This window comes from Arvicola amphibius, chromosome 7, assembly GCF_903992535.2.
Source record: "Arvicola amphibius chromosome 7, mArvAmp1.2, whole genome shotgun sequence".
In the NCBI taxonomy this organism is placed as follows: Eukaryota; Metazoa; Chordata; class Mammalia; order Rodentia; family Cricetidae; genus Arvicola; species Arvicola amphibius.
In genome coordinates, this window is record NC_052053.1 from 108,191,296 (window position 1) to 108,206,993 (window position 15,698).

A 15,698-nucleotide genomic window follows, 5' to 3' on the forward strand; every position below is an offset into this window, starting at 1 on the left:
ATTCACGACAGTAAAACAATGTGTGCGACATTGAGGGAGGGATCAGACCTCTTGGCCCATGAAGTTAGTCCGATAAGACTCAGCAGCAGGGGTATTAGCCATTTATACATTCCCTTGCCACACCCTCTGAATTTGTCACCCGGCAGTTTCTGGATTGACAGAAGCCTGGTTCATTTGAACAAACTCTACCTATGCTATCTCCTTGCCACATAGCATTTTTACAGAGAACTCACATTCAACAAACATATTCCATACATGCCCATAAATCATTAAGAAAAAGATGCTCTGTGGAGGCAGATAAGGCATGGTTTGGCACATTGCCTATGTTCAGGAGAATCTATCCCCCTTCCTCTTGATGCCCCAATGCCTGGAGAACAAAGAAGCTTTTCCTGGCTTCATACATGGGCACATCCGGCTGAGAAGGATTCCTTAGTCAAGCCATACCGCTCACCAGATGCCAGCGTGTGCCAATGACAGAACCTGAGGCAGCGTCCGTGGTTTCCGTGTGTTTCCAGGGCTCGGTTCTGAAGAATGCAATCCCCTGAATATGAGCATTGAAACAGAGCTGGTCATCGAGCAGATGAAAGAACAGCATCACAGGGACCTGTGCCACCTCAGGCTGGAGCTGGAAGAGAAGGTAAGCCTTGCTTCCCAGTCTCATCCTCTGGTGGTGGGGAGTCCTGTCAGCATGCCAAGTTCCTGCCGCTTCTTCCTCACAGGCCCGTTCTGCAATGTGATTTCCCCCTCATCCTTGGTGTAGACAGTGAGAAAGTTGTTCAGCGTGTGATGTGCTCAGCCTCTCATATCGTAATATACTAATTCTAGTGTTTATAACTTGCTTAAAAATATCCCAACTAAAAAACAAACAAACCAATCCTTTCTCTGATGTAGTGCCACTTACTAGATTAGATACACCTTCTTATATCCCTGGCCTCTCAATCCTTCACTATGTGGCCGCTCACCTCCACCATGTTTTGAGTTTTGGGGTTTTTTTTTTTTTCCTTTCTTGCATGTGGTATGTGGTACACATGTTTACACATGTATTCATGCTAGCACTCAAGAGCATATGTGTGTGTCAAGGCTGGAGATTGACATCTAGTGTCTTCCTTGATTGGTCTCTCCCTGAACCCAGAGCCCGGCCATCCGTCTAGTCCAGCCAGCCCAGGGGACCCTCTGTCTCTGCCTCCACGGAGCTGGGGTCACATGCATCTTGGACATGTACACATCACCACGCCCAGGCTGTCTGTTTGTGGGTTTCAGGGATCAAGCAGAAGTCCCCTTTACCGAGTGCCACCTCCTCCGCCCCTGCTTTCATGCGTTCACTTGAGTTTTGCTGGTCTCCAAACGGCTCTACCAAGCTCTGCGTGGAGCCTCAGAGGTGCTCCCCTTCACCTTCCCACCTCTTCTTTCCCACTGCAAACTTAGGGTCGAAAACACTTAGTCTGTAAGGTACTCTGCAGGCCACACCAAACGCGAAGACGGGGAAGGCATTGTTAATTCAACGAGAAACCCTGCAGCTCCCTGGTCCACCAGCCTGTTCAGTGAGTTCCAAGCCCATGAAAGACCTGTGTGTGAAAAAGAATGTGGATAGTGGCTAAGGACTGACACCGTGGTTGTCCTCTTGCCCCCACGCATGTACACACACACCTGCCTTTGCATCTCCCTGTACACATACAAACACACACATGCACAAACACACATACCTAAAGAAATATAAGCGGACCTTGCTTGCTTTAGTATTTTACTTCAGGTGCTTTTGAACCTTCGCTGCTTTCAATCAGTGTGAGAAGTCACGAGAGTCCCGGGGGACAGAGGCGCTTGTTGCCGCCACGCTCCCTTTGCATAGCCTAGAACCCAGTCATCCCGTGCGCTCACTGTCCGGTTCTAGGTGCGCCATTATGAGAGGCAGCTGGATGAAACCAGGGTGACCTGTGAAAAGGAGCAGGCGGCCATGAAGCAACAATACGAGCATGGAATACACACCTTGGAGACCCAGATAAGTGACCTCCGAGGTGAGATTGCAGATCTCCAAGGGCAGGCAGTGGTGCTGAAGGAGGCCCGCCACGAGGCCAGCTGCCGGCACGAAGAGGAAAAGAAGCAGATGCAACTGGCCTTTGAGGAGGAGAAGACTCAGCTTCAGGAGGAGCTGCGGCTGGAGCGCGAGCGGGAGCTCGAGGCCAGGCTGCAGCAGGCAGAGGAAAGCTTTCAGCGGGAGAGAGAGGAGCTCGCTCAGGGGGCTGCCTGGGCCCAAGAGAAGGTGAGGGACTTGACTCAAAACCTGGAGCAGTCTTACCAGGAGCAGCTGATGGGCCTGGTGGAGAAGCACGCGCTAGAGAAAGAGGAGCTGAGGAAAGAGCTCTTGGAACGCCACCAAAGGGAACTTCAAGAGGAAAGGTAAGAAAGTGAGGGGAACGGAGCCACCTGGCCACTGCTTCTTTTCTTGGGGGTTCCCTAAAGGGCAGAGAAACCCGTATATCGAATTGGTTCTTTAAAAGCTAATCCAGCCAGTTTTGTCTTGTTGACCAGGAGTCTCCCTTGGGGTTCCTGGAACTATTGTGATGGTATGTGCACACGGGAGGCCGGGCAGCAGAGGAACTGTTCCTGTTTGAGACTTATTGCCTCTCTGTGCTCCAGTTGAGGGCCAGGTCCTTCCTGCTTCGATGCTGTTGCTTTCGGAGAAACGCTGTTTATAAGCTAGGTTCTGGACACACTTATATTTCCTCCCCATCATGAAAGGCCATTTTGTGTTTGCCTTCCTTGTGTGAAATCCCAGGTGTAACTGAGAGATTTTGTTTCCCGCCTTGCTAAATATAGTGTTGTTTTAGTAAATGAGAAGCAAACGCAGAAGACAGTTATTGTTAATGTCTGATTTATGCACCTGAAATCCCACAATGCCTTCTTCACCCAAATGAAGAAGTGTTTCCTAGATGAGGGTGAGGTCACTGTGTCTTTGGTCATTTCGTGTGAAAGGGTAAAAGCATTGGGTTAAGCCACAAAAGTACATCCGGGAATATATAAAAAGATTTGGTTTTGTAAATTCCTCCTGCTTCAGAGAAAGGTAAGTTTTCCGATTTATCACACCAGCCATGGCTCCCGGAGGAGAGGACCCCTTTCTGGTACACCTGAATCGCATAGGAATCCGATCCCATTGTTTGCCCAGCGGCCTCCCTTGTGCCTGGGGAAATGTTGGTTTTGCTTCCAGAGTTGACAGCAGTTTCAATAATGCTGTCTGTTGACCACATTTAGGGAAACAATGGAGACAGAGTGTACTAGAAGAGTCTCTCAGATAGAAGCCAAGTCTCAGGCTGACTGTGAGGAAGTCACTGAGCGCTGTGAACAAAGTCTGCAAAGCCTGGAGGGGCACTACCGCCAAGAGCTGAAGGACCTCCTGGACCAGCACCTGGAGGAGAGAGCCCAGTGGGAGTTTGAAAAGGATGAGCTCACTCAGGAGTGCACGGATGCCCAGGAGCAGCTGAAGGAGGCGCTCCAGAGGGAGAAGGCAAGCTCTGTCATCCTGACCCAGGAGCGAGAGATGATGGAGAAGACATACAAGGAACGCTGGACCAGCCTGAGCATGGAAAGAGATCGGCTGCTACAAGACCTGGAAGACCTACGGAACACTTCTGAGAGCCAGCACCGCCTCTTGTCTGACCAGATACTTGAATTAAAGAGAAGTCAGGAGAGAGAGCTGAGGGAGCGGGAGCTCTGCCAGACAGGGTCCTTTGAGCAGCTGGCCAGCCAGCAGCTTGAAAGGCTACAGGTAGAACGAGAGCAAGAGAGGCAGGAAATGCTAGGCAAGCTTGCGGCCCTGGAGAGCGCCCACAGAGCGAGCCGTGAGAGAGCAGATCTAGAGAAGGCAGAGCTGAGTGCAGAAATCCACAGGCTTCAAAATACAGTCAAGGACATGCAACAGGCGACGGCTCCCCTCTCGGTGTTTCAGGGTGCTCATTCCCTGATAATGGCAGGGGAGGAGGCAGAAGGAAATGGGGACATGTCCCTGCTCCAGCAAGGCGAGCAGCTGTTGGAAGAAAATGGAGACGTCCTCCTTAGCCTGCAGAGAGCCCATGAGCGCGCAGTGAAAGAGAATGCAAAAATGGCTACTGAAATTTCCCGATTGCAACAGAGGCTGAAAAAGCTGGAGCCAGGGTCAGTGATGTCGTCCTGCTTGGAGGAGCAAATGGCTGAGACCTCTGGAAGTTCCAGGGAGCAGGCAGAGCCATTTTTATCACAAATTAAGCAAGGAGAAAGTGTAGCCGCTAAGCACATTCTCAGTGACCTAAGAGAGCGCGAGGCCCAGGACTTGGGAAGTACGGGGACAAGCTCTGTACGGAGGCAGGAGGGCAAAAGCGAGGAGTCGGAAACTTCCCTGGAGTGCCTGTCTGAGCTTGGAAACAGTGAAGATACCAGGACGGAATCCTGGGACCTGAAGAGCCAGATCGTTCAGCTGCAGGACCAGCTAACGGTCTTGCGTGCAGACTGCGATCGGGCTTCGGAAAGGAAACAGGACCTGCTCTTTGATATCTCCGTGTTGAAGAAGAAACTAAAGATGCTCGAGAGACTCCCCGAGGCATCTTCCAGATATAAGTTGTTATATGAAGATGCCACTAGAGAGAACGCCTGCCTCCAGGAGGAGTTGAGACTCATGGAGACACGCTACGATGAGTCGCTGGACAGCAACAAAGAGCTCACTACTGAAGTCTTCAGGCTGCAGGAGGAGATGAGGAAAATGGAGGAGGTGGTGAAAACGTTCCTTAGCCTGGAGAAGAGCTACGATGAGGTCAAAATGGAAAATGAGGAGCTCAGTGCTCTTGTGTTGAGACTTCAAGGGAAGATGGAGAAGTTGCTGGAAGGAGCCCCTCTGCACTATGACAGCTACCCCTTGTGGGACACCCCTTCAGAAAACCTGGAGGTCATCTCTGATGAAAATGTGCTTGACCTCCATCCGACCCCAGAAGCGCGTACACCCAAGGTCACGAGCATGCACGTCATAGAAGAGCGCAGAGAAGAAACCAAATGCTGTGAGCAGGGAAGCACGCGACTCCTGGCTCGAATAAAAGCGCACGAGGTTGCCTGGTTCCACGGGACAACTCAGACCCATCACGAGAAGCTCAGTGTGCAGAATCAAGTCACCCTGGAGGAGAGGACTGCTCTCCCAGGTCTCCAAGACACACAGTTTCATCAGGTCACAATCGCAGAACTAGGACTGGAGAAGCAAAAGCTACAGGAGCTGACTAGAAAGTTGAGGGAGCGAGTCAGTACATTAATTAAGCAAAAAGACGCGCCTTCTCAAGGAGAGAAGGAAGAGGAGCTGAAGGCAATGATGCATGACTTGCAGGTCACGTGCAGTGAGATGCAGCGGAAAGTTGAGCTTCTGAGGTAATGTATGTGCCTTCTAGACCTCATGGAAGCCTACAGAGCACCTGAGCAAATCTAACCGCCGTCGTTTGCTGTGCCTAGAGACACTAACCCGTTAGTCTCAAGAAGAGCAGTGTTCTGGCCTTCTTCCGCTTCTGTGTGCATTAACACCTAGTGTAACCTTGTCTAGGAGGCATCCCCTTCCACATAGTAAATCCATGTTGTCCCTCTGGAGCGTGGGAACTCAACATGGTGAATGTCTGCTATTTAACCATGTGCGGCACAGGTGTCCGTCCTTAGCCCTGTCCTAGCACTGACCTTTGGATTGACAGATACCGTCAGTTCCTGTCCTCATTTCGATGAAGCATGGTGTATGTGTAGTATTAACTCACGTGGTAGCTAGCAATGCTTGTCTTACACTAATATAGAAATGTGTTGACTAGACTGTACTTTTTTCCTTCCGTACTTGAAGTGTATGCTAGTATCCTAGAACACATCACTATACCAGGGAGTTACCAGAATCTAGTAAATATTCTTGAGGGACAAAGACAAGCAAAAATAAAGTTTCTTTGAACAAGTATCAACCTGACTTTATGAAATACGATCACACTTTAGTATTCTAGCATCGCTGGGTTTTTCTTTCACTGTAAACTATTACATTGTGTCTGAAGTATTTAATGGTATAAAACAAAAAATAATCCAGTTGTGAGTGTTGTTTCCTTTTCCTCACATTTCGTGTACTTCAGAGCCTAAAATACAGTGAGAAGAATAAACTGTATATTTTGTGTGCCCCTTGGTTTATGTAGGACATTTTCTTTCTTAAGGTCTCTAGGGGCCTAAACTAAAGCTCACACAGCTTAGTAATGTGGCTTTTGTCTGTTCAGAGCAGGGAAGACTTGAGGCTGAGGTAAATGAAGCCAGCTGTTCAAAGCAGCCTGCCCGCCACTGAGAAGACAACACCCAGCATTGGCTTTGAGTCATGATGCCCATCTCCAGGCTCCAGGGCTTCCAGCCACACTTCCCTCCCCACTTTACCCCCCCCCCCCATGTCTTTTAGTGAGATTCTTTCATCCCAAAAGTAGTGACTCAATATGTTACAATTTGATTTCCAAGTACCAAGAGCCGACTAATTTAGACTTCTACTTTAACTGGCATGAAAAGCTTTCTTTGTTGGAAGTTACTAGAAAATATTTCCCAAAGATGCCAGATGACTGCCATGTCCTAACATTCTTTTCCTCTCCACACTGCAGATATGAGTCTGAAAAGCTACAGGAGGAAAATTCTATTTTGAGAAACGAGATTACTACTTTAAATGAAGAAGACACCATCTCTAACGAGAAATCAGATGCATTCAATGGATCTCAGGAGGAGCTGTGGTAAGGCTAGAGAGCGTCTTTGAATTTTCCAAGGACTGAGAACTATTGACTTTCATTGTTAAAAGCTTCACTCCTGAGTTGTGTTCTCATTGCCCCTGTAGGCAGAAAATAGAAACTGTAGAACAGGAAAAAGCTTCGATTCAGAAGATGGTAGAAAAATTAAAGAAACAGGTAAGGAATTCAAATTTCCCAGTGATCTTGACTCTGAAATTTCCTTTTTTAAAAAAAATTTAAAATTTACAAAAATAAACAAATAGATTAGAAGAATAATGTATTGTGTGTGATAGTGAGGTTGGCAGGGGAAACTCACCTCGTGGTGGCTCTAAACTAGGCTGCTGCCTTTGGAAAGTCATATGTAGTCTATGTGCAGACCCTAAGTGCTAAATGCAAGCTTTATATCTAACACACATGGGAAGATAATGCCTTTAACCCACAAATACTGGTTTTAGCCTTTATTAATTACGATTAATGTCAGCTCCTTCGTTTTTCTGATTAAAAGCAGAAAGTTTCGGACAGAATTTCACGGATATAGAATGCCAGCAAATCTGCATATCATTTTACAGACTTATAGCTCATTCAGATGGCTTATGCCATTCAGTGCTCATTTGGTATAATTTTCCAACATGTACTCCAGTATGGAGGGCCTATTTAAGAACATAGTTTGAAATAGTCACAAGACAGGGACATCCTTGGGAAAGGAATATTTTAGTGTCTGAAATAGCCAAGGTAACATCTAGAAATATATCTTGTATTATTTCAAATAAATGGTAGAACTCAGTTGAAAAATAGGCTATAGATATAAAGGATCAATTCATAGAAGATGTAAAAAAGTGTACAGGTTGGCCTGCTTCAGAAATTTGGATAGTTTAGTTTTTTCATCTTCTAAACTAACAAAAGCTAATCATTGATACCATCCAAGAGTATGAGGAAATAAAAACTACATTGTTAAAAGTAAGCTGGTAGCACCGGGAGGAAGACTTTTGGGGTCTTCTGTCAAGGCATTAATGTATGTGCTTTCTTTCTAACCCAGCAAGGCCATTTCTAAACAAACACGACGAAACAAACCCAGATATGTCACCATTTTGTTGTTAATAATAAAAAGAAATGATAATAACAAACATATTTGTATCTATCTATCTATATCTATCTATCATCTATCTATCATCTATCTATGCAGGAATGGATAATGACAATATGGGAGATTTTTTTGCATAAAATATTCTGCATTCATTAAAGTGTATACCATATGGTGGTATCTAGACACACTAAGTTGGAAAGATACCATCTATACAATATCTATCATAAGTGGAACAGGCCGTCTGTTCAAACATGCAATGATTCTTTTTATCTCTATTTTTATTTTTATTTTTTTGGCTAAAAGTAAGGTGGTATTGTGGATGCACAGAAGATGACCTAGTGGTATGTGTATCCAACTATAAAGAATCGGGAATCCTGCGACCTGAAATTAATCTACGTATAACTTTTTCATATGCTTCTTAATAGATTGAATTTTGTAATAATGAGCATATATTATTTTTGTTATCATGTGTGGTTAAGAAAGCACACAAAGAAAAATTACACTTATTACAGGAAAGACATACAGGCCCATTCCCCACAGCAGCAGTTCTCAACCTGGGGGTCCCCACCCCTTTGCGGGGGGGGGGGGTGTTAATAACCCTTCCACACGGATTGCCTAAGACCATTGGAAAACACAGATATTTACATTATGACTCATAACAATAGCAAAATTACAGTTATGAAGTAGCGAGGCAGATAATTTTATGGTTGGAGTCACTACAACGTGAGGAACTGTGTTAACAGGTCGCAGCATCTGGAAGGCTGAGAACCACTGCTCTGCAGGCAGAGCAGCCAGGGCAAGAAGCAGGGCTGCCCTGTGGCAAACAGCTCTGCACAGAGATCTTTATAAACTTTACATTGCGGGGGAGAAAAGTCTCTTTTACAGCAAAAGTAGGGCAGCATTTAAAAAAAAAAAACTTATTTCAATTTTAATTAGGTTTCAGATTTAAAAATCAAAAACCAACAGTTGGATTCAGAAAATGCAGAACTCAGCCAAAAGAACTCCCAAAACAAGGAAGAGCTGCAGAACCTCAATCAACGCCTGGCAGAGATGCTATGCCAGAAGGAGGGGTCGGGAGCTTGCTCCTCGGAGAGATGGGAACAAGAAAACGCGGCTCTGAGAGAAGAGCTGGACCACTACAAAGTGCAGGTAGGGTCTCCAGCCATGCGCAGCTTCGCTCTCTCAGGCCAGAGAAATAAAAGACAGTTTTTACACATAAGACCTAACGATTAAATCAGTGTGGTACTGGCACATTAATATGCACTCCAGATAAATCAGGTATATGAGGGGGCTGGAATGTCCCCGACAAATGAAAAGTGAGTTCTGTGAAGCATCTGTAAGCTAGGAATAACACATTTGTGAATTCATCTCAGCCATGATCAAAAAGATTTAAAAAAAAAAAAAAAAAAAGATTTACACTTGTGCCAGATCTGCACAGATTTCCCTTTTGCTGTTGTTCTTCCGCAAAGAACACAGGTAACAAATATTTACTTAGGTTTACATTGTACTACTGGAGATGAGCTGAGTCTGCAAGTGAATTTAAACAAGGTTTCTGTGCAAATACTGCAAATTCCGAGCCAGTTTGTAAAGGACTTTGAGCACTGAGGATTTGCGGGGGGACGGGGGTGCAGGGAGGAACGCTCCTTGGTCTGATCCCCCATAGATGTCAAGAGTAAATATGTGTAATTCAAGTGTTTTCTCAAACCACTGGGGTCAAGATGGAGGGGTGTTTGTTTGTTTGTTTGTTTGTTTGTTTTAAAGCACCTGAACAAATTGGGTATTCAGGAATAGATTCAGACTTCCTAGAGATAAACCCCAATGGAAGTAGAACGTAACATATAATAGATAAAACCATCCAAACACCAGGAAAACTCATGGGTGAAGTTGTCTTTAGCCACAGAAAGAGATGCTGTCTCTCAGTAAAGAAAGGGGACAGGCTTGGAGAGATGGCCGGTGGTTACGAGCACTTCTGCCCCTTCAGAGGATCTTCTTTTCTGGGAACGCCTGTGGCAACTCACAAACCGTCTATAACTCCAGTTCTACCAAATCTGATGCCTGTTCTGATCCTCCTCAATGGGGTGCACACACATAAGCACACAAGACATATAAATTTAAAATAATTTTTAAAGAAGAAAAAATATAAGGACATAAGAAAAATCTGATAGCAATTTGGAGAAAAAAAACAGAAACAAAGTTTTTTTTTAAAGCTTAAAATGACCCTCAAAGTTCCAAAAAGATATTCAAAATCACTCGTAATTAGAGAAATGTACAATAAACAGTCCTGGCATGTAATTCCTCACTTGAAAGATCAGTATCTATTTAAAACTATGGCAGCATGTTCTGTTGGCAAGACTGTGCTGGCAGACATTTCCATATATTGTGGTATTCATGCACTGGTGCCATCCGCATGGAGACAGGTTTGGCACTACCCACCACTTACCTTTTGTCCAGCGATCTCACTTCTGGGAATTTAACCTTGAAATATCTTCTGCAGCAATATGAGAAATTATACACATGTGGCTATTTATTCCAGCTTCGTTCATATCTGCAAAGTTGTACAAGCAATCGAGATGCCCATGCACACAGGAGTGATTGGATTAAGTGTTGAGGCTATATCCATATTTTGGGTAGTCTTATATATCATTAAAAAGATAGGAACATAACCTGTGGTGGTGGTGCACGCTTTTAATCCAAGCACTCAGGAGGCAGCAGGTGGATTTCTGTGAGTTAGAAGTCAGTCTGGTCTACAGAGTAAGTTCCAGGCCAGCCAGGACTACACAGAGAAACCCTGCCTTGAAAAACAACAAACAAACAAGCAAATGAATAGATGGAGGGACATAAAATGAATGAGAACAATCAATATGAAATGAGTACCAGGACATGATGTTAACTGAGTGATGGGTCCATCAAGAGCACCAACAGTGTGCTTCTGTGCTTGTATGGAGAAAAAGGGAGACTTTAGAAAAGAAACACATGTCTGCCCATTTATGCAGAGCAAATATAAGAATGATAAACCAGGCACTGAAGAGATGGTTGCAGAGTTGGGTGGGAAAGGCATGGTCAGTGAAATGGGAAGAGAATGATGCTCTGTTGAGTTGTCCCTGTACAAAGCGCTGGCTCCTATGGTTCGTGTGTTCTTTTGTTTTGCTTTGGTTTTCTCCCAGTTCTTGGGATTTAACCTAGAGCTTTGCGACTGCTCGGCAAATGCTCTGCTATTGAGCTACATCTCAGCACTGTTTCACAGTCTTTACATACTCAGATAAATAAAACCAGTCATGATGGGTCTGGGGATACAAAAATCGAACACAGACACTAACTAATAGACCTGATACCATGTATACTATAACCATAGTTGGGAGAAAAAAAAAAAAGAATCAACAGTCTACAAATGCCTTAATAATTGAGTCGGAAGTTGTGATTCTTGTGGGCATACGAGGTTATTTTGCTATGCTAGAAGTGAATGACCAGTGGCTATAGCGTAGGCCAAAGATGAGAACTATGTTTCTCACTGTTGGAGAGGAAAGTTGCAGTGTCAGAATATAGAGGGCTAACGTGAACCATCTGATGTTCGCTCAAGATCTGAGACATTCGTATGTATAACCCAGTACATACGGAGAGATAGAGAAAGAAGCATAGATGCATTTTTGTATGGGATAACCAAATCTTGATTTCTAAATACTATTTTTTTTTTATAAAAGCATCTTGGAAAAAAAATTACTGATTCTGAGGTCAGAACAGGAAAGATATAAGTTGAACTGAAATGTCTTATAGTCCCAAACAGAAAAAGAATGCTAAAAATAAATTAAAAATAAAAAAATTGGTGGCTGGAGAGATGGTTTGGTGGTTAAGAGCACTGTCTGTTCTTCCAGGGAACCTGAGTTCAATTCCCAGCACCCACATGGTAGCTCACAATTGCCAGGGGGTCTGATACCCTCACACAGATATACTTGCAGGCAAAATACCAATGCACCTAAGATAAAGTAAAAATAATAGACCTTTTTTTAAAAAAAAATTCTAATTAAAAATAGGACAAATTTAAAAGGCTCAGGCCCACACCTAAAGGAACTCCTAATAGCCCAGACTCAAACAGTTTGATCAATGAGATACAGGATAGAATGAAATAATTATAAAGTAAGTATAATAGGTATCTGAGTATGTCGGGTCCATCCTTGACGGCTCATACTTTCCAGTGTAGCGACTTGTGGATTAGAAACATTAGGCGGAATAAACAGAGATACAAAAGAAATACAGAGACAGAGGATAGTGCCGGGAGGATGACTATTTTCCTTTCACATATATACCCCAATACAAAAGGGGGGAAGAAAGCAAAAGATTGCTTTAACATGACACAAAGGACAACCAGAACGTTACTTACTTCAGTACTTGAGACAGCAAGCCACTATTTCCTGAGTTAAGCATTCTGATGTTTTGGGCAAGATATGCAGCAAATATACCCTACACCACTCTCCTTGGGTCAAACCTCCTGTTTTAAAAAGAAGGTGCAGGAATAGACTTGGATTCTCTGACCTTTGGTCATGGTGGAGCAGATTCACCTCTATGGACTATCTTAATGTCTAAAACCACCAAGTAACCACACCCTAGGTTATCTCTTGTTTGTAGCTGCACCTGTCATCAACTTTGAAAGAGTAAAAATAAGTTCAAAGTCTCTGTTCTTTAGTCAAGGTGGAACAGGACTCACATCTGTGGGCCCCCACATATTCCTTACTTTTTATTTTATTTAATAAAGTCTGAGCTTCTGCTATAGGACAGAGAACTGTGCCTGGCTTGGGGGCCCTTTTTTCATTTTCCAGACTTACCCGTCATTGGTACATACATTCCATTAAGTACAGTCCTGTCTTAGAATGGTTTTTTTTTGGGGGGGGCGGGGGGGGGTATGGAATCTTACCTATCTTTGACTACTAGCCTCTGTAAATAAAGGGTTAAGGGAGAATACATCTCTAGGTGCTGTATACCTCTGAGCTAACTTTCTGTCAAGAGAGTTCACCAACACCTAGATAATCATATGCAATGCAAGCAAATAATGCTTTGTGATATACATGTTCCTATGGTCACAGTATCTCCTGATAAAGGAGTGGAGGATGACCAGAGGTGGGATTGCTTCTTCAGATTGGCCTAGAAAGTCGTTAGGAAACCCCAAGTGATAATTATTGCAGGCTGAATGTACTGGTAGACACTGAAATGAATAACCAGAAATCCAAGGAAAGATTTCAACCACACAGTACCTCTTCCCGAATAAGGTAGCTTTACAGTAGAGGAGCATGCAAAGACATGGATCAATCATTATGCCCATGCTATATACATGGATAGCCTTGGAGATAATTTGTTTAATTCATGGAATATAAAGATAAATACCATTGAACTGATGTTACTGTTTCCTTGGATTGCCTACTGGTGAAGTTTCCCCAGCCAATGAATATATGTTATATGCCTGATATTTTTCTTAGACTTCCACTTTAGTGGCTTCTCTGGAGGCAGAGCTTTCTGAAGTTAAACTGCAGACTCACATTGTGGAACAGGAAAACCTTCTTCTCAAAGATGAACTGGAGCAACTGAAGCAGGTAAGCATGCGCTTCCCAAGTAGAGTCAGGAATGACATGTACTTGATGGTGCGGTGTCTCCAGCCACCAAAGGCCCTTTGCACTGTGGTTGCTCGGCCAGCTGAGAACTAGAGTGCAAGCATGTTTATAAGGACTCCAGTTGCTAATTCTCTAGTGGAACAATGTATTTACATGGTAGACTCAAATTCTGTTACTATGAATCCCAACTGTTTCAGTTTCAAAATTTTGTTGCTCTTATTTTCTCCCAGACAGATGAAAGTGTAACGTTAGTTTGTCTGATAAGAGGGGAACTTTCTGGCTGATGACTTCCAAAACTCTTCTTTGATTTCTGAAGACCCAGAGGAAGCTGGTCCCACCTGTGTCCTTTCCTTGTGGCAGGCATGAGTTGCCTGGCTAGGAGGATAATAAGATCGCCAGTGTCCTCAGAGTACACTCTCTCCCACTTAAAGTTTGACTTGTAGAGTTCGGTTTGATGTTGCCTGCTCGCAATCCCAGTACTCAGGAAGCTGAGGCAGGAGGATTGTGAATTCAAGATCAGTACAGGCTACATGGCGAGGCCCTGTCTCAAAAAAATATTGTGGTTTTAGAAGGTTATTTCAGAGTTTCAAACAAAGACTTAATTTTAAATATAGAAAAGGGCATGCCTTAAAAACTGCAGATGAAATATTGTCCAATTTTCTTTATTTTTATTATATCTAAAAATGTTTCCATTGTATGAATCTTATTTTATAATAGAATTAAGTTCTGTGTATTTGCCCCACCCTCAGGTTACTTTAATATTTGTGCCATCAGATTATAAAACGCAGCTTCCTACATCTGTTCACTCTTTAAGCATAGTGTCCTTCCCCAAATGCCATAACAATCTTAACCAGGTTCATACTCCACCTGTACCTTGTGTGTTGTTTGAGCCGATTGCTAATTGACTTCCTTACCTAGTAACAGAGTAAGACCCACAGAGCACTGGTGTCTTTGGTAACACTCCTCACAGAACCAGCACCAAACAAGTGTCTTAGAAGAATCTTTCTATGCCAGGTACAGTAGTGCAGAATCTGTCTTTCCAGCCACAAGTAGAAACTCCATTTGCACCCTATAAACATGATGGAAGCTAAGGTTCACAGTCTTTCTGTGAGGTGAGAGTATCCCAGAGCCATTGCTACCAGGTTTTTTAGAATTAACTTCAGTACCCCTTCTCCCTTGTAACTTTGAAACCATTGCCAGCTCACCCTTTCAGTGATAATAACCAACCCGTGTGCATGCTGTGTGGGATGTATGCCAACCAGTGCATGTGCATACTGTGTGGTATTTATGCCAACCAATGCATTGCATACTGTGTGGGATGTATGGCAGCAAATGCATGCACATACCGTGTGGGATGCATGTTGTATGGCCTTGCTGAGCTACATAGCACAAGAAAAGTAGCTGAGTTTGGAGAAAAACAACATGAGGAGGACATCACTTGGCACATTTTATTACACACCAGGGCATTGGTATAAATAGATGGGAAAACCATGAGTCCCTATGTACACGTGGAAGGAAGTCATTTTTCATCAGGATTCTTGATTAAGGTGGTGTCAGCTTCCAGCCCATCCTTGCTGCCTGCAGTTGGACCCGGAAAGCATGTACCGCTCTGTGTGGCATCATGACTTAGAGCTCTGGAAGCACTTTTACATATATTACGTATCACCCCCAAAAGAAGCATATATAGGATCCAAGGACATCCCCTGCCAGTCTGTAGATACCCAGAGTGGTGTCGAGCACTGCAGGTGTTGGTGGGGGAAGGGGTCAGGTATTGGGGAGGCACAAGGCTCCATATTACATCAATGTACAGATACAGGACGCTTTCTTATATCCTTCTAACTTGTTCAGGCTTATGAGGTATGTTGGATTTACTATCAGTTGAAGACAAGCTTCAACCTGTAAAATCTATTTTATTGTAACTATTTCCAGAGTTCTGTGGGAGGCCTTCAGATAGAAAGATAGCTCTATCTTAATAGTAATTAGAGAATAGAATGCGCGAAAGCCAAACAAACAAGAAGAATGCTCTGATTAAAAATGTATAAGGTATGGGAGAGGTAAAGGGGCGTGGGAAACAATTGGCCTCCTAAGAGTGTTTCCCAACTAGGTTGGAGTGAGGCTCACTCCCCAACACCTTTTGGGGAGCAAAACCAGGGCATTTTGGTTTTCACAAGTTGGGGAATTAGTATTACTAAGTGTAGTGGATAAAGCCGGAGATGCTGTGAAATTCCTACAATGGACAGAAAGACCCCTGCAGCACAGTATTGGGCCCAGAGGGTCACTAGTACCAACTTG

General features: G+C 44.0%; 1 protein-coding gene across 4 annotated transcripts in view; it reads left to right on the plus strand.

Moving 5' to 3' along the window:
- Nin (ninein) overlaps nucleotides 1-15,698 on the plus strand; it is a 100,212-nt gene that overhangs the window by 65,854 nt on the left and 18,660 nt on the right. For 3 of the 4 annotated variants that reach the window (XM_038337322.2, XM_038337323.2, XM_038337324.1), the window contains exons 17-23: nucleotides 516-637; nucleotides 1,889-2,394; nucleotides 3,247-5,376; nucleotides 6,606-6,731; nucleotides 6,833-6,902; nucleotides 8,746-8,958; nucleotides 13,275-13,388. In XM_038337322.2, the coding sequence (XP_038193250.1) occupies nucleotides 516-637; nucleotides 1,889-2,394; nucleotides 3,247-5,376; nucleotides 6,606-6,731; nucleotides 6,833-6,902; nucleotides 8,746-8,958; nucleotides 13,275-13,388 (3,281 nt within the window). The remainder of the gene's footprint in view (nucleotides 1-515; nucleotides 638-1,888; nucleotides 2,395-3,246; nucleotides 5,377-6,605; nucleotides 6,732-6,832; nucleotides 6,903-8,745; nucleotides 8,959-13,274; nucleotides 13,389-15,698) is intronic. The other variant, XM_038337325.2, reaches the window with a different exon arrangement.